Source organism: Gymnoscopelus microlampas, assembly GCF_963454915.1.
Source record: "Gymnoscopelus microlampas genome assembly, chromosome: 12".
NCBI lineage: Eukaryota > Metazoa > Chordata > Actinopteri > Myctophiformes > Myctophidae > Gymnoscopelus > Gymnoscopelus microlampas.
In genome coordinates, this window is record NC_139949.1 from 4,954,007 (window position 1) to 4,981,991 (window position 27,985).

The window sequence follows — 27,985 nt, forward strand, 5'->3', positions numbered from 1 at the left end:
GCCAAATGAGATATCGGCATATAAGTGATATTACACTAATTGTACATCTGTTTATCCCCCAAAATCACAAAGGCTAATTTGACCTTTGGGTTACACAAATAAGTCGGTGTGTCCAAAAACGTACACTGTAGTTACTGCACTTTGGCTTGGCAGGGCAGAATGGAATACTTGCATTAATAAGCAATAAAATCTGCAAAACTTTTGGTTAAATGTATTTATTTCTGTATTAAGTAGCCATATAATAAGCGGGATAATCTATGGGGAGCAGGTCATTATTGATAAATAAACCCCTTCAGAGTGATGAAGACCCCTCCGCTATGCATGTATGTATGTATTTATTTATTTAATGAAATAATGAAAAATATTATAAAGTTAATACATGGAGGGTTGAACCATACAGAACTAATACAATACAAAGACCTAGAGCATACATACAAATACAAATACAAAAAAATAAACATACAGGCTTAGAGCCTGCAAAAAATGGCATTAAAGTATACGTAATCTCCATGTGAACTGCGACATGAGAGTTGTTACAGGAAATACGATACAGAATGTGAAACCACTGAATGAGGAACTGTTGTCAACCACAATACATCTGCTGGTTTTAAATCAGCCTCACTGCGCACTGAGATAGACGGAGAGACGGATAGATAGACGGACAAACGAATAGATAGAGACAGACAGAGACAAAAAAGACATCAAAAGAGAGAAGAGGCCTCAGATCAGAATGTCTGGGATCAGATGGATTCCACTGTTGTTATGTCTGCTGCTTGGAGTTGATAACACCCACCTACTCTTCATCTACAGAAACTCTGGAGATACTGTCAATCTGCCATCAAACAACAGGTTACCTGATGATCCTGGCTGTCCTTCAACTAAATGGATTTATGTTGGAAAAGATTCACGGCATCTTGATTATCTTGATACTTTGGCTGAGTGTGGTTTGATTCAAGAAAGTGAATTAAACTCATCTAAAGCAGACAGAATGTGTTTAGAGTCTAACTGCTCTCTGACTATTAAAGATATCACAGCTGAAGATGTTGGTCGTTATACCGTAGGGCAATTTAAAAATAGAACCTTACAAGGACAAGGACAAGTTCAGTTTGAGCTGTTTGTACTGGGGGTGAGTGACATCACCAGAGGTAACAATGGGACACAACAGACAGTCAATTGCTCTTTTTTTCTATTGAACGCATTCTGTGGAATTTCCACTGTAAGCTGGCTAAATGAAGAAGGAACCATGCTAAACTCCAGTTCTCGATGTTCTACCACTCTGACCATCAACAAACATGACATAACAGAGAAGTTCAGATGTCAGGTGACTGTCGACAAAGAAGTGAAGACTTTCATTAGCTTTCCACGAGGTAGGGGAGAGTTGACATAACTGACACAGTGTGACCCTACAATACATTACTACTAGGGGTGTGCCGATACACTAATTTCACGAAACGATACGATACGATATTTGGCTCACAACTTCGATACGATTTCGATACGATACGATACGCACTTTTCTTATTATGAAAATATATGGAGGAGAAAAAAAGAAAATGCAAACAAATAATTCTGTTTTTGCATTATTCAGACATGCAAACTTGTAGCTTTTCAGCTACAATAGCCGTTTTGAATCCAAATAGTATGACACCTGACCCGAAAAAAAAACATGTTGTCACTCTTTTCACTTCGGGGCCGTTTGCATGCCTGATTATTATGACTGTAAAAAAAAAAAAAAAATCAAAAACGATTTTTTTTTTTTCCAAAACGATACATATCGTCGCGAAAACGTATCGCGATATATCGCGGGACGATATATCGGCACACCCCTAATTACTACTGACCATAGATAGATATATCAATTTAAAAAGCTTTTATGTCACTTTATGCAATTGAGATTTAGCCATTTTAATCTCCATCTTGGATGCCATCTTGAAAATGACCCCTTTCAAGGACGTATATTTTCAGAGATTTTTAGTATGTTATTTAGCTTGCCCAATATTACCAAAATCCACTGAAAACCCTTTTGTATCAATTTATTTGGGGTTAAGTGATATTTTTCACATATTGACTCACCTAATGTAACTAGAAAGGTGCGGAGACATGTGCTCCACGGAGCGCATGTCTACGCCAGGCTGGGTCGTCTGGCCAGGGCTAGGATACGAGGAAACTGCAGGGGAAATAGCATTTGTATGACATACAGTGCAACGTTTTGCATTTGTGGTGCGTCCCATGGGCAGAAGTGAAAGTTAATTTGGAGGTGCACCCTATAGAGTCCCCTCAACATGCCATTCCAATTCGGGGTTGATTGGATGTATTTGTGATATGATGTGTCATTTTGGAAGCCAATTACCGACAGTATACAGACCCTCTTTGAAGCTCATTGTCACCTAACTTGGTGAAAAAGAAGAAAACAATAATCCTGCTTCTGCAACAACAGTATTATTTGTAACATTTGTGGTGCCCCCTATGGGTCTAAGTGAAATAACCTTTGACTTTGGTGTTCTTTAGAGGCCCCTCAATGTGTGATTTGGTGTCTATCGGACGACTTGTTCATAATCTTTGGTAAAATAGGCCCCTCTCACAAACTTTGAAACCAATTATAGCCAGTCACTGCGGTTTAAAAAAAGTGCCATGATACATCTCTCACAGGACTTGACAGATAGGTAGAAACTTAAGTGAGTTTTTGAAAATGAATCAGGAGTTGTAGTAGCAAAAAGTGAAGAAAATGAAAATCGAGTTAGGCGTGGCCTATATGGCGAGTTGTGGCATATGATCCAAGGAATCCAGGGCAGAAAAAAAAGTATTACGGTAAATGCATGGTTTTGAATTAAACCGCAAAACGGAAAGCCAGCTAGTATAGTGCTACAGTACCTTGGCCTACTGGCAGCATGCACAAGAAGTTTGACACAATCGGTCAGCAGTTTGCAAGATTATCTCCTGGCTCTCTCTCACACACGCACTGGAAAACATAATCTCTGCCTCCTGGCGTTCCGGCCTGGTGGAGATAAGAATATCAGCATGATAATTTCAGTTTTGTATAAAAGACTAATAACAACTGACCCTGGTCTCTTCTCTGCAGAATCACAACATGAGAAGAACCCCCATGTCATCACCATGGTGATAGTTGTGGTGTTGCTGGTTGTAGTCATAGCAACAGTGTTGGTGATCTTCTTCATTGTCAAGAGGAAGAACACGCCCTCCCACAATGATTCGCTGCCCTCAACCAATCAGAGCACAACAACAGCGAGCCACCCTGGACTACTGGCCAATCGGATCGATCCTGATGGCGATCTGACCTACGCGTCTATCATCCACACCAATCAGACGAAGGATGCTGTGGGAGGAGCCAGTGCACAACGTGATGATGATGATGAAGATAATGTGACCTACGCTACTGTCAAACCTGGCTCTGCAAATGGCCTCTACGTAAAGGTCAAAAAATCCACTAGCAAATGACATGTATGTTACCACAAAGAGAGTGAGGCTAGCCCATCACTGCCATTATAGACACCAGGAGCTCCCAGCTAGAAAACTTGGGCTGTGAGAACCAACACACGGGCATCAATCACGAGGGCGTCCCACTCCTACATAATGTGGACATACTAAAGAAAGATGCAGGGGTCTGGTGAGCTAGTCATGGCTCATATGTATGGAGGATCAAGATGACTGGAGATGCCCCTGGAGAGCTCATCTGAGGACGACCAAGAGAGAGAGACAGAAAGGTTTCGAGATAAAGTAAATCTCCTGTATTCTCCTTTAGGAAATCCTTGCAAAATATTTAGTAGTTAATGCTTCTATCATCATCTATTCATCGATCTCCCTGCATTGTGTATCTGATAGATGTACTGTATGCAGATTTACTGTAATTGTCACACACACGCACGCACGCACACACTTAAATAACCACAATGGAAATAGATAATCTCAAGCTTTGTGTTTTATCCTATTCTGACATATTTACAAATATGTTTAATGCATTTTGTCAAAAATGTATCAATCAGTCAATCAATCAGTCTTTAATTCAGTTGTGGAGCTGTCATTAGTATGAATAGTTGTACTATTTATCTATACCTGTGTTGATAACATGACATCCTAGTTTCTATTCTATCTTATCCTACAGTCTAATCCTGTTAGATTTGTTTCCAGACTTTTTCAGAACCTCCCCGCTTCTGTTTCGTCCTTACAGTTGCACAAATGTATCCACATATAAATCAAATCTTTTTAATCTTCTAGCTTGCCAAGATAGTATTGATGATCTCTTGTATAGTATTGTTTGTCTTTATATGTCTTTGATGAATTGAATAGATGGGACCACAATGGAAACAAGCCATCAGGGCTTTTTGTGTTATCCTTTTAGCATTAGGCTATTGTATAACTGTACTTTTTTCAAACGGTTAATAAAGCATTCAATCAATCAATCAATCAATCAATCAATCAATCAATCAATCAATCAATCATTAAATGCTGGTTGGAATCAAATGTCACACTGGCTGTATCATTAAGCGAAGTTCAGACCAAAGACAGATGAATTCCCTACTTCATCATACAACACTACCACACAAAAGTAGCGAGAATAGCTGATCTACAAGCGCACACATAAGAACATAGCCAATCGACAAGGTTGTGAGCTTGTAGATCTGCTTTTCATGTTTTCATGGTCTATTTGAAGTGGTTAAGTGTGTCTGTGGGTTTCATGAATATTGAACCAATGAAAAGTATTAACACAAGAGTTTGTGACTAAATATAACTCCAATTCATCCATTGGAACAAAAATAACCAAAAGAGAGGAAGTGGTGAGATAAAGAGGAAGAGAGGGGCCACTGTGTGTGTGTGCGTGTGCGTGTGCGTGTGTGTGTGTGTGTGTGTGTGTGTGTGTGTGTGTGTGTGTGTGTGTGTGTGTGTGTGTGTGTGTGTGTGTGTGTGTGTTGCGTAATGTCACAATGTTTGTGCCATCAGAAAAAAACTGTACAGTATGTTGCAATTCGACAAGTAGACATGTGACTCAATCAGCCGGCATCAGACCACTGCCATGTTTCTCCCCAACATTGTAAAACAGGGGTTTTCAACAGGGGGTTCGGGACCCCTAGGGGGTCCTCAGAGTTAGTACAGGGGGTCCCTGCTTCATCTCTCTCTCAGCTAAGGGGTCCTTGGCCTGAAAAATATCTAAGGTTTGGTCTTTGGTCTCAAATGTCATGCATAGACCTGACAGAAAGTATCAAAATCTATCCTACATGTGAAGCAACATGGCTGTTTCCACAGGAAACACAATGCAGAATTAAATGTGATTGCGTGAGGAACTAATGTCACAAGATCTGCCTGTTTCTAGTCAGAATCACGGCACACACACTGAGACAGACGGACAGAGAGCTCAGAGAGTCATATAGAGAGACATTCAGTATAGAGACAGACAGACAGACAGACAGACAGACAGACAGACAGACAGACAGACAGACAGACAGACAGACAGACAGAGAGACAGACAGACAGACAGACAGACAGACAGACAGACAGGCAGGCAGGCAGACAGACAGACAAACAGGCAGAGACAAAGAGGCACCAAAATAATTAAAGTTCAGATCAGAATGTGTGGGATCAGATGGACTCAACTGTTTTTAATTCTGCTGCTTGGAGTCGACAACACCCACCTACTGGATCTTTACACAAACTCTGGAGACGCTGTCACTCTGCCATTTAACAACATGATACCTGATGATCCTGGCTGTGTTTCAACTGAGTGGATTCACAGCGGAAAAGATCACAATAGCGTGACCGTGGCTGAGAACGGTTTGATCCAAGCGAGCGAGTTGAGCTCATCCAGAGCAGACAGAACGTGTCTGGAGTCTGACTGCTCTCTGACTGTTAAAGATGTCAGAGCTGAAGATGCAGGCAGCAGGCTTTTATACCGTTCGACAATTTATAGACGGAGAACAGCACGGAGACGATCAACGGATTTATCTGTTTGTACTGGAGCTGAGTGACGTCACCAGAGTAGACGGTGGGACAGAACAGACATTGCAGTGCTCTCTGTTCGTAATGGATAGAAGCTGTGGAGTTCACACTCTGAGCTGGATAAATGAGGACGGTACCCTGATCGACTCGATGTCTGGGTGTTCTACCATTCTGACCATCAACAAACACCACCTGGCCAAGAAGTTCAGATGTCTACTGATTGTCCACGGAGAATTGAAGACGTTCGTTGTCTTCCCAGAAGAAAAGAAGGAAACGACGGCATCTAATCGTTGCACTGGAACATCGCCTGTAGATTCTACGACCAACCCTACATCTAATGCTTCAACACCTGGTAGGGTGCAGGGTTATTACAGTTAATACTAACTAACAGAATAACTAAAACTAGAATTGGGGGGGGGGGGAATAAACATTTTAGGTAAGGTAGGGTGATTTTCTGTGATTTTCTTTGGTTAACATAAGTGTTAAATAGCTCTATTCTGATACTACTCTGTGTTTGTTCAGTAACAGGAGTCACCATGTCTCTCCAGCTCTTTATCACACAGAAAATGCATTTGCAGGTCGGGATACCAATTGTATCCAATCAGGATAGAGAACTCAGTCAGGATACAGATTGAAATTGGATGACACAAATCAAATATTAATCAAAATTCGAACCGGAACACTATAAATGGGTACTCTCTCCTGATTGGTTGAAATATTGAAATACCTGAAAATGTATTTTCTGTTCAAAGAGCTGGAGAGATGTTACTGAACATTAGAATATGCCTTTTAACAAAACACTTTTTGTTTTAACCCAAAAATATTACTTACCATACCTTCAATTGCAATAGAAACTGCAATTGACACTGTTTTGTTTATTTGCAAAACAAGCCAATTCTAACTAAAATCATAGAGAAAATTGAGACGTTGTTTAATGATGTTTTTAAACCAACCTATTTCTCTCACAGCCTCTGATCTGACAGCGTTCATCATCAAAGTTACAGTCATACTGCTGGTTGTGGTGATACAGTTTGTTGCTCAGTATCATTTCTGGAAGTGGAAGGTAAATATGGGTCTTTATTCACTACGAGACTGAAATGTACATGAACTCATTAGACTGTTGAGACCAGGCTTGGAATTTTATCATTTTATGGTCAAGGCCACTTGACCTTTGGTGTTGTAATTCTTTTGAGGGCATAAGGACATAGAGCACTGCCGCTAGAGGGCGCTATCCCCCGGGTCACGGCGTTATTTTATTTTTTTCTATTGAAATCCCCATACAGAAATCTTAGATCTCTTCATATAAGAACTGTGTTCCAAAAATAAACAAATAAGCCTGGCAATTTCACTCATGGATATGAAGCATCAGCTGACGGTGAAAAAGTACTTATTTATCAAAATATCCAATATATTTTTTCAATCCAAACACAGACATAAATGTATAACTCAATATCATGAACGACACAGAGTTACATAGGATTAACTGACAGAGATGCTGATTTGTTTATTTTTGGAACACAGTTCTTATATGAAGCGATCTAAGTTTTCTCTATGGGGATATGAAAAAAAAGACTTCCGTGACCCAGGAGTAGGGAGTGAGGTCACGACTCTATGCCAGGGCAGCAAGGCCATACAAGGAAACGATGGCTGTAAGTCCACTTTCAGTTAAATACATGAAAAAGAAAATGGATTTAAAATGGATTTACAAAAGGTATTTGCAAATTAACAATATCTGTACAAACTCAAAAGTTCATACACACTCATCCCTAGGCTATAATCAATCAGTCCCTGGACTCATTTGAAGATGGGGATGTAAGGGGGATTTAAGTATGCAGAATCTGAACAAAAGACGCTGGTGTCTAAAACCGGTAATGACAGGAAAGACCCAAAGGAGAAAACGGTGAAATCAGCTGGGGCGGTGTGGTCGAGGCATCAGGGCCTCTGTAGCCTTAGGTTATATTGTTTTTTGAAGGACATAAGGCAGTGGTTCTCAATCTTTTCAGGCTGTGAACCCCAAGAATAATCTTACGTGAACTCGAGACCCCCCACCCTGACAAGCACTTGCATTTAGCTTGTAGATCTGCTATTTTCAAAAATATTTCCTCTTTCTTAGGACATATTTGACAATTGACATTTTTTTATATTGTGAGCTTGTAGATCTGCAATTTTCTAAATGTTTGCCTGTTTCTTAGGAAATATTTGATAATTGACATTTTTTACGTGTATATACAATATTGACATACTGTACAGTATGTATGTCAATACTGTATGACATACTGTAAGGCCCAAGGCGGCCATGGTCTTTGTGGCCGCCTGTGAAATTCTGTGAAATTCCAGGCCTCCTGGTTGAGACCCCTCTGATCCGACTCGTATTTCTCCAGGCGACCACAGGGCGGAAAGCAGGAGTGAGGAACATTGAGATGGATTATGTTAACGTAGCTGGTTCCAGAGCTGAAGCCATGCAGGCTGAGTGAAGAGACCAGGATCTGCAATGATCTCATCTCACATCCATCACATAACTAACTGTACATGTTAAAGTTGCACCATGTAACTTTTTTTAATGAATAAAATGTAAATTGTCCAATCTGTATAGTCTGGCATGGCCAGACTAATATCACTAAGTAGATATTAATCTGGAATCTCTGTGTGGAACCTACATTTCCAGGGGGTGGATACAAAAAAATGCCTTTGGTGATAAACCAGCCCCATATTTGCATACTGGGCCCTGATTGGTGCCCCACAACTTCGGGGGCTCCTTTTTTTTGCAATGGCAGATTCGTCTGGTTTCCAGGCTACAGTCAATACAATATATAACTTTTGATTGTGTTTTGTCTCCCTGCTCTTCTATTGAGACATTTAGATCGTGTCAAAGGTCATGTCTCACATAGACACTGGATCTGACACAAATTCTTCTCACGTTTATATGTATCTACTGAGCAAGCAGGCAGGCTCTATTAGCTCAATGGTAAAAATGTCAGCACTTGCGCATAAAACCAGTTTCAAATCTGCGGTAGAAGAGGAAAGTTAAATAGTGCAGCTTTAACCCCATTAAACTTGGCATACCTATTTTGGGCAAATTTGGCAAGTCTTGAAAAGACAAAAATAGCTAATATGGCTGATCTACAAGCGTACAACGATATGGACAAAATGCAATGCATTGAGCTTGTAGTCATTGGACAAAATATATGGGACTTGGTGTTTACAAATTCAACCCTGCATTATAATTTTATTCTCTCTGTCTTATATGATGTTTAGCTTTTTTATGTTGAATTCTTGCAATCAGTGGTATTTTATCTGACTGGTCACCAGATTAACCATAGTATATGTATGTTTCTACAAATCACAAAATAAAACATTGAAACTGGATTTTTGCATGTCAATGTTAGTACATGCAGATCATGTGAATTAGATTAGTTTTATTTTGAAGTACACTATAACTCAGAATGTATTATTTACTTTTGTGCCAATTCACCTTCCTGGTCAAATAATAATGTCGGGGGGTATGTGGGCGTGGGGAGCCCCATATCAAGGGGGTTTCAAGTCTACCAGTGTTGCCAGGTTTTCCTAAAGTTTACTGTAGCTGCTTATTTGGGATTGCTTCCTAAAGTAGTGGTTCCCAATCTTTTTCATGTCAAGGACCACTAGATTACGATGTAATTGTCCAAGACTTGTTTATTTCTTATTTTTGTATATAAATATTTAGAGATTAGACACGTTGTGAGCGTTTATCTGCTATTTTCAAATAGCCGATGGAAAGTGGTAAAACTTAGCCGGGCCGCTTCTTTTGGGCTTGTTTTCATAGACCTGGCCGCTTGTTTCTCTTGCCAAATCTGGCAACACTGCTGATACCTGCATTACACCTGCAGACTACAAGTGACCAGAAATTGAACTAGAAAAAGTGCTCCTCGGAGGTCAGGTAGGTTGTCGTGGTCCAGCAATGTTCGGAATTCGCCAATCAGGATCGAATATGAATGTAAACATGATGCATGCAATGACAAACAATATGTTGACACAAGTGAAGTGACACACAATGGAACTTAAAGGTCCTGTGTTTTTTTTAAAACGTTACAGTATATCCTGATAGTAACCATTGCTATAGAGTGTTTGTTCAATAACAGGGGTCTCTCTGTCTCTCCAGCAAACAGAAACTACATTTTCAGGTGGACCACCAATTTCATCCAACCAGGAGAGAGCTTTTCAGTTTCCTCTGCTTCAGTCTTATAGTGTTCCCAATACAATTATTTTGGCTCATTCTTATCACTTCCAATTCCACTCGTTGATCCTGTATCTCTCTCCTGACTGGTTCAAATTGGTATCCCGACCTGAAAATGAATTAAAAGTTAAAAGCAACTCATTACTTAAGTTGCTATTAAATGCCTTGATTCGACCATAGGCCTGCACTATATTTCAAAGACAAATATGGTACTTTTGTCTCCACTACATTTCTACAAAGGGAAAAACTACATTATGAATTCACCACTTAAGTCCTATTTCAAATAGTCAAAGTAACAGATGTACAAGCTATCGTATCACAATGTGACGCGTTGCAAACAGCCTGTAGATCTGTTATTTTCACCATTATTGCTATATGAAAATGTCTACATTTCAACACAGTAATGCAGTGATTTTAAAAAGAAAATGTACTTTGTAATTTGTACTTTTGAATACTTTTTAAATTACCGTAATGTACGTTTGAATGCATTGTCCACCACTGTTTACAAATGTCTTTACAATCTTTACAAAAAAATATGTTTGGTGCTATCTCCAGTAGGGGCATCTCGAAAACTAAAGCCCTTTTTGGCTGTTTGTCACTGCCCAATCTTAGCTCATGTTATGACAGAGCAGGGGTGCCCAAAAGGTAGATCACGATCTACCAGTAGATCACAGGGGCAGTGCAAAATTATAATCACAAATCTCATTCTTTTGGCATCTGCTACTTGAATTAAGGTTTTGATTGGCCTTCGCATACAGCACACAAACACACAGGCACACAGGCAGACACACTGCATTGTGCGCAAACAGATTTCTTTTTTTTCTCTCCCACTTTACCCGGGAGTCCGGGACAAACTATGTTGTGTACGGGACACGCCTCTTTTGGCTCAAATACGGGGAGTCCCGGCTAATACGGGACTGTTGGCAACCCTATATGAGACAGAAAGGCTTGTTCAGTGAAGTCTACAGTCTGGATAACAGCACCACAACCAAGTAACTCTCCTTGTAGCTACAGTATAGACAAATATGAATTAAATATGGATAATTACACACACACACACACACACACACACACACACACACACACACACACACACACACACACACACACACACACACACACACACAGCCCTCCTCTGAGACATATAGTGAGTGGACAGAAATGAGTTAGGACCAATCATATGAACATAAGTTGAAAATGGGTGAAGTGGTCCTTTAAAGGCATTGACGGCGAGTCAGAAATAAACAAACACCGCGCCTCCAGCAGTTCTTTCCCCCGACCACCAGGGGATGACGCAGGAGGGACTTCCATAGAGCTAATGGGACTTCTGAAGGGGCCATGCCGAAAATAGGTTGCTTTATTCGGATATAATTCGCGGAACTGCCCGCCCCCTGCTGGTTCTCTGATTTTTTATTTTTAAATAGGCTCTTTCATGATAAATTGACCACATATATGAAGTTAAACAACGAAATTCTATCCAAACGCTATCTTAAAAGTAAATTCTGTGCCTCAAAAACGAAGTTTGAGAGCGTTTTAAAACCGAAAGTAAATAGTTCACACGGACGCGCACGGACGCGCACATGCGTGCGTTAATTTACGACCCGGACAAATATAAACAGTAGGGAAAATACGGATTTCAGAAAGAGGACTGTGTTTCAATGCAGGAAAACACCCCAGCATCATTATATAGTGGCTGATAGAGGGGAAAAAATGCAATATATATATATATATATATATATATATATATATATATATATATATATATATATATATATGTAGTAGGCATGAGTGTGTACATTTCAATATCGGTGGTATTATTAATAACCAAAAATGTAGTGTGAGGACTTCTTAATATCTTAAGGATAATCAAACTAATAACTATAAATTTGGAATTATGAGTATTTAAAATTAAGAGTCAAAATTTAACGAGGCACCATGAAAATCAACTTATGACTAAACACAAGCTTAATTTGTATTTAACCTTAACTTTAAACCACCAATAAAATAATGAAAGATTATGAAATAATCAGTTATTATTTTATTTCAATAAATCTACAAGATCTGAAGGGGAAAACGTTCTTGTCTCGGCAGAGCCTTCTTAAGATGTGTGTCAACATATGTCAAGGTTCTATAAGGAATAATAATTCAACTTGAGCAATGACCAAACTAGATTTGATATTAAAAATATATGAATTTATTCAATCAAACCTAAGCTAGGCATGCAACATTTAATAAAAATGGAAAATCTCAACATTAAATATAATCAAGGTTTTAACTGGATTCAGATGGAGGCTAAACCTAACTTAAAATCCTGTAAGAAAACAACAGTTAAATTAAATAAGAATGATATGCCATGAGCAGCTGAATTGATCTTATTTAAGAGTTGTTCCTGTGTTTACCGCACATCACAGTTGTCATGTGATGTGTCCGATGTCCAGTGATGAACGTTGTTGGTTTGTGACGACGTGGTGGAATTCACGCTGGTTTTAGGGTGAAAACGTGAAGTAGTTGTCGATCCGTCCTATTGTCTCACTCAGTCCTCTGAGGAGCCAGTTGTGGCAGAATGCTGCCCACGTGCTGTACCTATGGTCAGGCAAGAGCACAGTCGTTGTAGCGTTGAGCAGGGGCCAGTCAGGAGCTTTGTGGCAGGCTGTACTATCTTTAGGGATGCCTAGGCCAGGCAGAAGAGAAGCAGCGGAGACACAACTTGGTCAGGGTCAGATCGTCTGGGGGACCCCAAGTTGTTGCGTTTTCAAAGTTAAAGTGGGGGGGTTACACACAGCGCTTATATACGTTGCGATGAGGTAACATGAGGCTGTTGCAACACACATGTTCTTCCAAAATACATATGTTGTTGTTTTGAGGCAAAGACTTGTCCAGAAAGATGTCCTTCTTGGGAAGATGAAGTCATGCACTCGTGCATTGCTCATGGCTTAAATTACACATATTCTGCAAATGTCGTGTTTATTTTATTTACACAGTTATTACAAACCATTGAATCCAGTGCAGTAAACTACGATGAATATGGTGCAAATAATATATGTCATAATTACAATCAAAATCATGATTAATGAATTGGAATGATTACATGAATGAAACATTCAAACATTATGACATGAGTGGTGACATGAATGGTTACTTGTCAATAAGTCAGAGTGTTATCTGTGGGATGATAACATAATCCAATAAAGAGAAACAGTATTATAATCCAAGAATCCTTATCCATTCAGGATTCTGAGTCTGTAGGGTTCCAGTGAGTCTGCTTTGGAGACAAACATCTGAAAATAGGATGGACCAAGTTTCGCAAACCTTCAAAGCGAGTTCTCAATCATTCTTAAAAGTCAAACCTTGCGTTAGTGAAATAAGATGCAAACTTCCATTTGCATCCACGGTCCAGGTCCTGTGGAACATTCCTAAGGGTCAATAGGTCAGTTTGTGCAGCCACGGGTCCTATGACATTGTAGATTGAGCCATCAGTGTCAGACAGTTAGAAATACTTGCTGTGTCCATTTGTTCATTCGATATTGTAAGTGTGGAAACTGTATAAACAGTAATTGTGCTGTTATATCGACCGATAGTTACTACATATATATATTACATTTAGGCTTAATGTTGCCTAGAATCTCTTTAAGCCTTGTTCAGACCAAAGATTTGTAATCGTACAATTGTGAAATTTGTATTCGTACTGTCAATTCAGAGACATTAAAGTCTATTCTATAATGTGAACTGCAATGCGACCTGGACGTTCTGACAGGAAACACCTTGCAGAAAGTGGAAGAGGAAATAACTTCAACCACAATAAGTCTCCAGTCAGCCTCACTGCACGCACACTGAGATAGACGGACGGAGACAAAGAGACACCAAGAGCGAATAAAGTTCAGATCAGAATGTCTGGGATCAAATGGACTCAACTGTTTTTATTCCTGCTGCTCGGAGTCAACACCACCCACTGCGGAACACTCACTTACCTCTACAGAAACTCTGGGGATACTGTCAATCTGCCGTGTAAAATACCTGAGGACCGTGGCTGTGTTTCAACTGAGTGGCACCATAGCGATATAGATTCCAAAAATGTTCGTGTGGCTGAGCATGGTTTGATTCAAACGAGTGGACTAAACCTATCTAAAGCAGACAGACTGAGTTTGGAGTCTAACTGCTCTCTGACTGTTAAAGATATCAGAGCTGAAGACGCTGGTCTTTATGGATGTCAACAAAACAATGGAAAAAAACTATATAATAATCTATGTGTCCTGGAAGTGAGTGACATCACCAGAGGAGACAATGGTACAGAACAGACATTGCTGTGCTCTCTGTTTGTAAAGGCTAGAAGGTGTGGAGTTCACACTCTGAGCTGGATTAATGAGGACGGTTCCCTGATCAATTCGATGTCTGGATGTTCTACCACTCTGACCATCAACAAGCACAACATGACCAAGAAGATCACATGTCAGGTCATTGTCTATGGACAAGTGGAGACATTTGTTGACTTCCTACAAGACATGATGACAACGACATCTAATCCTTCAACACCTGGTAAGGGAGAAACTGACCCCACATTACAACTAACCATACAGTACATTACAATCAGTGGTGGACAGTAACAAAGTACATTTACTTGAGTACTGTAGTAGGTGTTTTGAGATTTTGTATTTTTGGGATACATATGACATTATGACTTTCACTGCACTGTATCTCAAAGACAAATATGGTACTTTTGACTCCACTACATTTCTACAAAGGGAAAAACTACATTATGAATTCACCACTTAAGTCCTATTTCAAATTGTCAAAATAGCAGATGTACAAGCTCACAACGTATCACAATGTGTCGCAAACTAAATTTCAACACAGTAATGCATGGATATTAAAAATAAAATGTACTTTGTAATTTGTACTTATACTTACATCATTTTTTAATTACCGTAATGTACATTTGAATGCATTGTCCACCACTGATTACAAATGACTTTACAATACATTACAACTAACCCTACAATACATTACTACTGACCCCACATCAATTTATATCAAAACATCAGCACCTCAGTTTTGTTTTAAAGTATAACAACTGACTCTAGTCTCCTCTACCCCAGCATCCCAACCTGGCAGTGATGTCATCACCATGGTGATAGTTGTGGTGTTGGTGGTTGTAGTCATAGCAACAGCGTTGGTGATCCTCTTCATTGTCAAGAAGAAGAACACTCCGACCCACAATGATTCCCTGACCTCAACCAATCAGAGCACACCAGCAGCGAGCCACCCTGGACTATCAGCCAATCAGATCCATCCTGATGACAGTGTGACCTACGCGTCTGTCATCATCACCAATCAGATGAAGGCTGCTGTGGGAGGAGTCAAGACACATGATGATGATGATGATGATGAAGATAGGGTGACATACGCTGCCGTCAAACATGGCTCTTCAAATGACCGCTACGCCAAGCTGCCAACAAATGACATGTAATGTTTGTACAGAAAGGCAGGGGTGGGCAGGCCCGGATTAACCCTTCGTGGTGCCCGGTGCTACGTCCCGTTTCGGTGCCCCCCCACCGTTTTGTCAACGGGGGGGGGGGGGCTTGCGGCTTGGAAAATTGACGATTCACCGGTGCGTTTTAGCGCTCATTCAGCAGCTGCTGCTTCTACATTTTGGCGCTTTTCGTCGATAGTTCAGTCTTCTTTCACTCTCTCCCCGCTGTTTGGTGCCCCCCCCCAAGGTTGGTGCCCCCACCCCAAGGTTGGTGCCCTGTGCTTCAGCACCTACAGCCCTTCCGTTAATCCTGCACTGGGGGTGGGGAACGCCAATGTGCAAAAAACAAAATAAAAACAAATTAAGGAACAATCATTTTCAGTGTCCGTTCTACTCTTTTCTTAAGTACATTTTTGAGCTGGTGTGGTAAAATGCATTAATCTGTGGGGCTATTTGCCCTTGTTTAAGGAGAATTAAAGAGTCCAGGCATTCCTTCTCCTCAGTTGATTTTATTAAGGAGAGAAGAGAATTACTTACATGGTTACAGAGGACAGGACATGGCAGTTTTCAGCAGGAAAAGAGACAGAACTCAACTCAAGAGTAGATATTTATACCCAGTGTGTATGCACATGCATGCTGTTTTCTATAGGCTTGTGCATGTGGTGTGTGTGCTCTGATCCAGATGCCTAAATGTGTGTGTGTGTGTGTGTGTGTGTGTGTGTGTGTGTGTGTGTGTGTGTGTGTGTGTGTGTGTGTGTGTGTGTGTGTGTGTGTGTGTGTGTGTGTGTGTGTGTCCATTGTGCAGAAGAACAACACCCCAAGATGCTAGAGGTCAGCTAAGGTCAGATGCCCTCTGGGAAGCATCCTTTGAACTGGACATCTAGTGTTCTCTGGAATGTGCTGTAGACCACTCAGTATCCAAACTTATCTCTGTGTGTGTGTGTGTGTGTGTGTGTGTGTGTGTGTGTGTGTGTGTGTGTGTGTGTGTGTGTGTGTGTGTGTGTGTGTGTGTGTGTGTGTGTGTGTGTGTGTGTTTGTGTGTTCAAATTGGGCTCTATAAGTCCATAAATGTGTTTCATATACCACATTCCCCCCTACGTAGGGCCCTATTGGTCCTACGTAAACAAGGGTACAACGAAGAAAATCAAACTCAAGTAAGAGAAATGTAAGCCATATATTTTTGACCAAAATTTCAATAAAAATAAATTTAACATGAACCCAAAACACTCCTTCAACAAAGGCAAAAACAATGCCCCACAGATGGCAACTATAAACATTAAAAAATAGGTTCTTGTTTTCGAAAACATTTTGAGGGACAAACTATTGAGTCAAAAAACAACACACCTTATTGAAGATTGTCCCTCAAATGAATTAATGAACTCGAGGCTGGTTCGCCATTTGTAGTATTTTTTCACATGACACAAGTAGAAAGGTCCAGACCAGTAATGTTCCTCAAGTCGATTTATTGGACAAAACAGAGTACAGAGCACAGGAGCACATGTCAGCCCTTGCTGCTACATGGTGTGGCCGGAACAGAACAGAGCAAGAAGAAGAAGGGCAAGGAGGCAAGGAGGCAAGAAGGGCCGGTTTCTTTGTCCTCACAGTATTTATAGGCAGACTTCACATGTGTGTGTATGTACAGTACTTGCATACATTGGATGTGCACATCGCTAGGTGTGTGTGTGCTACATCTCTTGTGTGTGTGTGTGTGTGTGTGTGTGTGTGTGTGTGTGTGTGTGTGTGTGTGTGTGTGTGTGTGTGTGTGTGTCCATTGTGCAGAAGAACAACACCCCAAGATGCTAGAGGTCAGCTAAGGTCAGATGCCCTCTGGGAAGCATCCTTTGAACTGGACATCTAGTGTTCTCTGGAATGTGCTGTAGACCACTCAGTATCCAAACTTATCTCTGTGTGTGTGTGTGTGTGTGTGTGTGTGTGTGTGTGTGTGTGTGTGTGTGTGTGTGTGTGTGTGTGTGTGTGTGTGTGTGTGTGTGTGTGTGTGTGTGTGTGTGTGTTCAAATTGGGCTCTATAAGTCCATAAATGTGTTTCATATACCACACTGGTAATCTCATTTTTTACTATACTACATTTCCCATGTATACCTCATCTGCTCTAAATGCGGGAATCAAAGTCTTCGAGAGTTGCACGCAAACATCAGTACCATTACCGTACAAAATCCCCTCCTGCTCAGTCCTGAGTGGGAGGAGCTCTGGACTGGGGATGGACCCAACACAACTGTGCTGATCGTAATAAGCACCACCTGCACCCAATTAAAGGGCAGCCTCCTCGGTGTATGTTTGAGAGAGGCATGTAGTGAGTCGGTTTCCTGCATGTAGTGAGTGTTTGGTTTCCAGCTGTTTCCTTGTACGTTATCCTGAGTTCCATTTGATGCATATTTGAATAAGTTATCTTCCCTTAGTTATTGCTATATGTACTTTGGTTGATTATGTTTTTTCCTTGTTTCCACTATAGCCTAAAATCATCATCGTTTCCATTATCATCATCGTCATGTCCATAACCTGTATGACATTGCCATTGCCAATAAATAAGAACTGCTAACTCCTATCCATCTGATCCTGGCCTACTTTTATCGGTATTCTGGTGGAGTGCTAGCCCACTAACCAGCTAACATAGTCTACAAATTCAACAATTACAAAGTTATATAAAAATGTGCATGGCAAAGAAGCCGAAAGCTACCACTTACAGAATTGGAGGAATATTTATTTTTTCACTATGTCCCATTCCAAGTGTGTTTGCCTAACGCCTGTGTCGCCATGTGTCCGCAATGTGTCCGCAATGGGATAAACATGTTTGGTAGATTTGGTAGAGCTGGTTGTTGAGCTGGTTAAAAGTAGTTCTTAAGTCAAAACACGTGTGGGCACTCCTGTGTTATGACATGCAAAAGAAAGAAAGAAAAAAATGTAATATGAAATAACATTATTGTTGCATTTTATTCCTTTTAATAGTATGCCAGGTCACATTGTGCATCAGTGTAAACAAGTAGTAGCATGAATTGAATTACATTTGGAAATTAACTTCCACAACACTGTGATCATTGTTATTAGCTGTAGGGCTAATTACAAAATGTCTTTATCAATGTTATCCTGTTGTTGAACTTCGTCTTTGTCTCATTGAATAACAATGAACTTCACTCCTGAAGTTGGGGTGTAACATTCATTCATATTCATGCATAGATGCATTAATACCAGCCAATGTGTTCACCTATATGTATGTATATATATAGGTAAGTATGACTCTTCTCATCTCTGCCTAGTGGAAAAGTCAAGATAAAATCGATTGTGGCTATGTTGCTAAAGATGACATTTGTACAGAGTTTCTGCATTTATTTTATTTTCTGTGTGTGTGTGTGTGTGCGTGTGCGTGTGCGTGTGCGTGTGCGCGTGCGTGCGAACATATAAGGTTTTCTGGACAGGAGTAATATTATGTCTTTAAGTTAACTTGCCAATATGATAATTGTTTTATTCATTTGTATTTATTTATATTATTTCATCCATTCATCCATTCTAGACTTCTAAACATCTGTGACTTTAAGGGTAAATTGAAATGGAGCTACAACAATGTTTTCCGCCCCCTCACTCTTGTGGTCAGCTATTCAGACCGTTGTGTGCCTTCTATCTTTTCACACCTTGCACTTTCCTGTCAGTAAGAACACTTTGAAGCTACACAGAAGCCACGTGTGAAAACATGCTATGAGCTATGTGACAGAAAGGCATGTTCAGTGACAGTGAAGTCTACAGTCTGGATAACGGCACCACAACCAAGTAATTCTCCTCGTAGCAATAGACAAATATGAATACATTATGGATAACCATCTCTACCAGGCTGAATGGCCGAAAGCTGGAGATTATGTTTTCTGCCCCTTCCTGTCTGTTTGTCTGTTTGTGACCAGCTAATCTCAGGTCGCTGGACCAATCGGCGCAAACCTTTGCACGCACACACCCAGTAGGCCAGTGTAGAAATACCACCACAAACATTTCAAATCGGCCTCATAGTGGCGCTATAACAAGTAGCTTCACAGATCTTTCATATTCCATTCGGTAATGATTGACTACCAAAGCTTGTTGGCCGTGGATAGCAAACCCGGCCTGGCGGAGATCTGCGCTCAGAGGAACACAATCTTTCAGTGTTTCTTTTGGTCTGGAGCTCAGGTACAATAGGACTCTGTTTTAATGACCCTTGGTGAAAACATTAAGGCAGATAGCTGAGATCATTTTTAAAATATGACATTTAAAGTTTTTGTCATTGCTGGGTGCTTTTACTGCACGTCCATGTTTTTAGAGAAGTCTATGAGTGACCGTGAAATGTAACAGCATCAGAATGAAAATACAAGATACAGTACAAACAGTGGTTCTCAAAATGGGGGCCCGCCCAAATGATTTTGAGATGATTAGCTTAATGTGCAACATTGTTTTCTCACTCAACAGTAAACAAACCGACATACAGTATAAGTGTATACAGGGTATCTGCACATTTATAAAGTGACAATTTAAGGACTGTTTATAGGTCGGGAGTAGCTTATTGTCGGTCCCCGTTACAATACCTCTAAAATGAACTAATAATAAGACCATTATCCATGTAAACACTTTTTTAAATATTAGGTTGGTTTAGGGTTAGGGCTTCATCTTTCAATATATCTCGTTTTCAATTATAAAACTGTTACAATTCACTCATTACATTTCCTACAAGATTGGCTTGGTGTGGGTTTGTGAAAGATTTAGAGATTGTCATGATTCATTTCATAGAAATATGTTAGATGTGGGCTGAACACTATAATATGTCATTTAATGTTGGCTGCAGAAAAACAAACAAAAACGTGTGCGTGCGTGTGTGCGTGCGTGCGTGCGCCTGTGCCTGCGTGACACACACACGCACGCACGCACGCACGCACGCGCGCGCGCGCACACACACACACACACACACACACACACACACACACACACACACAGACACACAGACAGACAGACAGACAGACAGACAGACAGACAGACAACACATTGATGTGTTCTCTGTCTGTGTGATCTAAGTTGCAACATTGCACCGTGCTAGTACGATATATTGTAACTTGATGCTTGCAATTGGACACGTTGAGATATGTGACTCAATCAGCCAAAATCAGCTGACCTGCGCCATGGGGTGATTCAGACTTTGATGCTTATTCTCTGCAACGTTCTAAAATAGTTTAGTCTCTGGCCCATCTTTGGCCTGAACTAGGCTTTACATTTCATTGCAACAGAAGTGGCATTTATTTCCAGTATGAATCCTGCTCTTTGCTTCTTGCTGGCTGCATGGTATCTGTGGTCAGGGGTCTGACCCAAGCATGTGTTGGGTTTATCCAAACATTGCATCAAATTCCATACCTAGACCTGATTGAAAATATCCATTATTGTTCTAGTTGCTGCTGGGTAAAACGTTTTTTTCTGAATTAAAAACTAAATAAATAATAATGACATTGTGAAAATCATGTGGTATTAATAAAAAACAGAATTAAAGGAGGGTTGTAAAGGGGCATGGTGGCGCAGTCGGTAGTGCCGTCGCCTCCTGGGTTCGATTCCCGTCGGGGACACCCTAGGGGCGTGTCTTCTCCTCCGTGTCATCAGTGCCCATACCCTAGGTGGGGTTGGCGAAAGGGCCTACTCTGTGTGGAGTTTGCATGTTCTCCCCGTGTCTCCTAGGGTAGGTAATACCCTCACAAAAACATGTAGTAATCCTGGTCGCTATACCGCCTCCCCCATGACACCCGGGGCGCCTGATGGAGGGGAAGGGAACTGGTTGTAATAACGTGTTCCTTCCACACGCTACCAGGGAAACTCCCCCCTGTCAGGTGACAAGAAGGTCAGTTGGCTCTCATGTATTGAAGGAGGCATGAGCTTGGCCCTGTGCTCCCTAGGCTGGTGGGGGGAGTGTAGTGCCCAGCATCACTTAGATAATTGGCACTGGGTGAAAAAGGGTTACAAAATCGTGGGATAAAAAAAAGAAAAAGAAAATAAGGGTTGTGCCGTGCAGAGACCTATAGAGCAAAACACACGTGTGTTGTTCAGGCTTAAAGGCTATAATAGAGACATCAAAGCCTATTCTGCATGTGAACCACAATGAACCATGAAAGTTTTTACCGGAAACACAATACAGAATAGAAACACAGCATGAGGAAGTAATGACACAATACGGTTTCTAGTCAGCCTCAGTTCACACGCACTGAGATACATGTAGACGGACAGACAAACAGGCGAACAGAGAGACCAAAGAAGCATATAGAGAGACATAAAATATAGAGACAGCTCAGAGAGACATACAGAGACAAAAGTTAGTTAAGTTAAGAGAGTTCAGATCAGAATGTCTGGGATCAGATTGACTCAACTGTTCTTATTTCTGCTACTTTGAGTCGACAACACCCACCTAATGGAGCTTTACAGAAACTCTGGAGATACTGTCAATCTGCCATCTATGCTACCTGGTGATCATGGCTGTGATTCAACTAGTTGGAATCATGTCGGAAGAGATTCTGTTGTTACTTTGGTTTTGTTTGGTTCAATTCAAACACGTCTACAAAACCCAGCAGACAGAATTAGTTTGGAGTCTAACTGCTCTCTGACTGTTAAAGACATCAGAGCTGAAGATGCTGGTCAATATAATGCTCAACAACCAAAAGATGGACAACAGCAAGGAAACAATCGACAGATTCAACTGCTTGTACTGGAAGTGAGTGACATCAACAGAGGAAACAGTGGAGCGGAACAGACATTCCAGTGCTCTCTGTTTGTAGGCCCACAGAACACATTATGTGAAATTTACACTCTGAGCTGGATAAATGAGAATGGAACCCTGATCAATTCTTTACATGGATGTTCTACCACTCTGACCATCAACAAACACGACTTGACAAAGAAGATCAAATGTCAGGTGACTGCCAACGGAAAAGTGAAGTTGTCAACAAAGTTTGTTGACTTACAAGGTAAGGGAGAGGAGTTTTAACTAGCAACTAACTACAATACACAACAACTGACCACATGTTACAACTGGGTCAGTGGTAACTGCTGCTTCTACAAGGAAAATAATATGTGTTATTTAACATAATTTAGAGTGGGGCAATTCACAGAGCTTATATCTCCACCAAGGCAAAAACAAGATTTTGCATTTGTGGCATATTGGATATTGTGTTCAATCGGTGTTGTATAAGCAACAAGTAATAAATATAGGCAAATTGTATGGAATATTAAAAACATATATACATGTATATATCATCAGCAGTTTGGTATAAAAGTGTAACAACTGACCCTGCTCTCCTCTCCCCAGCATCACCACATGAGGAGGGTACCCAATCTGCCCATGTCATCGCCATCGTTGTGGTGGTGTTGGTGGTTGTAGTCATAGCAACAGCGTTGGTGATCTACTTCATTTTCGAGAGGAAGAACACACCAACCAATAACGATTCCCTGACCTCAACCAATATGAGCACAACAACACCGAGCCGTCCCGGTCTATCGGCCAATCAGATCGATCATGATGGCGGTCTGACCTACGCGTCGGTCATCCACACCAATCAGACGAAGGCTGCTGTGGGAGGAGCCAGGACGCATGATGCTGATGATGAAGATAAGGTGACCTACGCTACTGTCAAACCTGGCTCTGCAAATGACCTGTAAACCGAAGTTAACAAATGTCATGTAAGTCAATACAGAGAGGTTTAGTTTACAACATATCTTTTAATCTCCTCTAGGAAATCCTTCCAAAGTATTTAGTAGACAACGCTTCGTAACTTAGGTGATTTTTGTGAAATGTAATCACAGAGCAATCATACCTCCAGGCTATGGAGACAAGTCCGGCAAGGGAAAAATATGTTTTGATTTGATTGGTTTGATTTGTAATACAAATGTATATAAATGCTGGTTTGAAATAAAACTTCATATAAATGCTGATTACATCTGGTTACATCATTGCATTGTGCTGTGACAGAAGTTCCATTCACTCCTTGGAGTTCGCCCGTAGCTACTTATGTGTCCTTCCTTAGTAACTATTTTACTCAGTAAATATTAAGTGACCCATACCCGTCTGTTAAAAGTCAAATAATATGAATGTGAAAGAAAAGACAATAGCTGAATTTATCGTGATTGAAGAACATGATGACATATCGAAACACCAAACACTTTTCTTTTTGTATTGTCTTTGTTGTCCACACTGACAACAATGCTATCAAATTAATGTTTAAATACTTTTTTTTGCATCCAATGAAGTGTAACCATATACTGAAGTGCACATGTGCCGTATTACGACAGTACATACCGTGAAAGCCTTCATCTACAGGCAAACAACCTAAGAGGCCTTATGCAACACTCCTAAATGAACATCTTAGCTTATAGTAGGTATTTGTTTTTAGCGGCGCTAGCCCTGCTCTATACCTGACTTTGTCCGTGTTCACCGTCAACGTTCTGATTGGTCAGACCCGTCAACGCTCTGATTGGTCAGACCCGTCAACAAAGTGATTGGTCAAGCTTCACATGACACGTGTGTTTATAAACACATTATAAACACATATCGATGACAAAATGTATCAAAGGCGCCGCTACCTTCACACAGGGTGTGATTTTTATTTGCATGAGGGGCAAATTTGAGTTTGAACCAGAAGGTTGTTTATTATTGCTTCTTGCAGAATGCATGATATCTGAGGTCAGGGGTCTGAACCAAGCATGTGTTGGGTTTATCCTCAATTTGCATCAGCATTTGATGCATAAACCTGACTGGAAATATCGATATACTGTACCTAATGTGTTAGTTGTTGCTGGGGAGAGGTTTTTAAGAATACCTGAATACCTAAATAAAGGGTTGGTTAGGTAGTGAAGGTTAGGCTGTACGAAGCCTATACAGAACATAAACCTATAGTGCAGTGCAGTAAACAAAACACATTATGTGCACTGTTCAGGCTTAAGGTGGCTACACAGTCCGTCTGAACAGCCAAGGTTTGTTCTACTGACTTTAACTACAAAATGTATTAATTCAGAACGGCGGCGGACTTATTACGGGGCCAGAGCTCAGCTCTGGACCTGTTTTATTATTCCCTGTATTCTTCCGATTCTTCTTCTGCCACTTTTTGCAGTTCTGGATGAACCGTGCTGTCGCTTTTTTCGAAACTCGGCCATATGGTAGATGGTCATGAAAAACGATCAAGAAATAACACTCACACTCATTCATCAAAAGTGGCGCTATAGCACTCAATTGAAAAATGCCAACTTTGAACAGGTACAACTCATGCCCTGTTTGACCTACAGCCATGAAACTTGGATAAACATATGCGTCTCCTCATGCTGAACAACTTTTGACCTCTGACCTTTAGATCTCCCACCATTTTGAATTATATGAAAAACAGTCATTGGCTCCTAACTTCTGCATTTTTTCACTTATGGAAAATCCGCTGCCAAGGTGTTGTCGGCATAGGTCCAAAGTTCAAGTGTTAAACGTTTCGTGCAGATTGCTCAAAAATCCAGGAGGAGATAGATTTTAACTATTACAGTTTTATGACAATTATTCATCTGCCTGCATTCCAAATATCACTGAAACCAATCTTACTCCAATTGGTCAAACGGGGGCGCTATAGCAATTTTTTGAAAATGCAAACTTTAAACAGGCAAAAGTCATGCCTCGTTTGGCCGACAGCCATTAAACCTGCTTACACATGTGCCTTGACTCATGAGGAACACATGTATCACTTTTACCAGTAAGCTCCGCCCTTAGATTGTCCGCAATTTTGAGCAGTTTGAAAAACACTTAAACCCAGGATTTTTCAGCTATTTTCGTGAAATGGTATCATCTGTCTGACCTCTGTTTTCACTAGATCAGGTCTGTTGGTCCAATGGCTTCCCGCTTAAGTGAATGTCTCACAACATAAAGGTAGCCAGTTCAAGCCTCACTTGGTGCAGACTTCATTTAAAGTGCATTGCAAACAACAAGACTGTATCAATGAACACATGTGCAATTGATAAAGATAACATGAAATGCTTATTTGAGAGGGTATGTTTTTGCAATGTATGTCATACTTCATTCTGAAAATAGCCGATCTACAATCTCAAAACTTTTCAGATAGCAACGTGTTTCTGAGCTTGTAGATCGGCTGCTTTCACTGGTTCACTTTTATCTTCAACAGACAACCTCAGCCTGGACAAAGCTATAGCACTATAGGTAGTGTTGCAGCCTGTCAATCCGAAGGTTGAGGGTTCGATTCCTGTTAATGGCAATAGGTTGAGATGTCCAATCAATCCAATCTGCTTCCATCTCTCTTCAATCTGTTCCCCCTCTCTCTCTCGGTGAGAGGTGGCATTGCAAAAAACATGACCTCAAGCTCAGTCTTCTATGGCTTATTGTGCATATTACGTTTTGTCTCTCTTTTAATGTATGATATACTTCATTGTGAAAATAGCCGATCTACAACCTCACAACTTTTCAGATAGCAACGTTTTGTGAGCTTGTAGATCGGCTACTTTCACTAGTTTTCGTTCTGAGGAGACACAAAAATGCCTTTATTGGTAAATGGTTTGTGAACCAGTGATCTAGAGTAGTTCGGGACACAGAGGCCTGGTTCAAAATGAACGGATATACTTATAAATATCAACAGACACTATCAGGAAGGCCATATATCTAGCTCAATGAGAAGAAAGGCAGTCTTGGAGTCCGTAGGTTGCTGGTTCGATCCCTGTCCACGACAATGTATTGAGGTGATCATGATTTGGCATTATTCGGATAACACATAGTGTGTCTTGAGGATAGGCTTAGGCGTTGTTTTACTGAGGTTAGGGTTAGTGAGGGTTTAAAATCCTCATGTTATGCATGGTCTTCTTTCTCTCAAGTTCAGTATTCTATGTTTCAATGGCTTACTGTGCATATTACTTATCATTGCTTCTTTCTTTTTTCTCTCTTCATTCCCTGGCCCCGTATTATCGCTGCTTGCAGCTATATTTTAGTTTTGTTTTCGCATTCAGACCAGAGTTTCAGACTCATTCTGTGAAAGCTGTGATAGTTTTGAAGAGACAATTGTCTGAGGAGGACTTACAAGCCAACCTCCAGGAGGTACAAACACCTCTGTAATCCCTCTCTGAGTGACCATGCATAAACACAACCTGACGCAAGAAATGGCAAAACCTCCGTACCTCTGTGACAAATTTCCCACAGCGTGTCGGAAGGGTATCCAGGTATTAAAACCACTGTTTTCAGCCTTGGCTGTACACAATTCTTCAGTGGCTCGAGAGACAGAGCGAGCCACAGTGTTGCTAATTCATTTAACTATACTAGTCCATACCCCGTCGACGCATCCGTGGGGGGATATGCGCATATGATCTGGCAACCCCGGAGGCAGCCCCGTAACCATGGCAACAGTGTTTTACAGAAAAACCCTAATTAACGGCTTAGATTTGGTGCAAATGGTAATGGTCAATGGCTGTGTGCAATTTCGGATCAATTTCTCTAGTCATGACACCATGACAGAGGTTTGTCAAATTATAGGAGGATGGGCAGATTATTGAGTGGGCGGGGTCTGGTCAGAACTCCAAGAGTTTGGTGGTGGTGGCAGTATACAATGCTTGTGTACCCCCAAAACATTCTTAGGATCGGTAAGCCATTCCGAAGCCATCCCAAAAATACTGTTTTGAACTATGTAAGGTGCAGTAGAGGCTTTCAAATGCAGAGATATTAAAGAAGCACTATATAACTTTATATAGTCTAATAGAGCCGACTTGCTCGGGGAAAACATTTATCTTGACCAAAATGTGTGTCTAGGTGAGACTGTAATAGAACATGAGTGGTTTGTCTTACAGGAAACACCCTGCAACCCTAACCGCACGATGATGCCACATAGTCGGAGAAAAGGTCTGTCGGATTAACGCATGCCTCCCCAGAAGGACATGCCATTGCCCACTATATGAGGAACTGTGAAATTATGACATCAACCACAACATTTCCGCTTGTTTCAAGTCAGCCCCACTGCACACTGAGATAGACGGACAGACAGTCAAAAACACATTTAGAGAGAAAGCTCAGAGTAACATAGACAACAGCACAGAGACAACAAGACACCAAAATAATCAAGATGTCTGGGATCAGATGGACTCAACTGTTTTTATTCCTGCTGCTTGGAGTCGACAACACCCACCCACTGGATCTCTACAGAAACTCTGGAGACACTGTCAATCTGCCATTTAACAACATGATACCTGATGATCCTGGCTGTGTTTCAACTACGTGGACTTATATAGGTTTATTTAATTAATTTCCTGTGTTTGAGTTTGGTTCTATTCAAACTAAAGCAGACAGAATGAATTTGGAGTCTAGCTGCTCTCTGACTGTTAAAGATATCAGA

At 40.8% G+C, this 27,985-nt stretch overlaps 1 protein-coding gene across 1 annotated transcript in view; it reads left to right on the plus strand.

The window, feature by feature from the left end:
- Positions 1 to 1,127: 1,127 nt before the first annotated feature.
- LOC311056788 (uncharacterized protein) overlaps positions 1,128 to 27,985 on the plus strand; it is a gene marked incomplete at its 3' end in the record, with an annotated part of 50,074 nt that continues 23,216 nt past the window's right edge. The window contains exon 1 of the mRNA XM_084073594.1: positions 1,128 to 1,367. Coding sequence (XP_083929720.1) covers positions 1,244 to 1,367 — 124 coding nt within the window. The 5' untranslated portion in view covers positions 1,128 to 1,243. The remainder of the gene's footprint in view (positions 1,368 to 27,985) is intronic.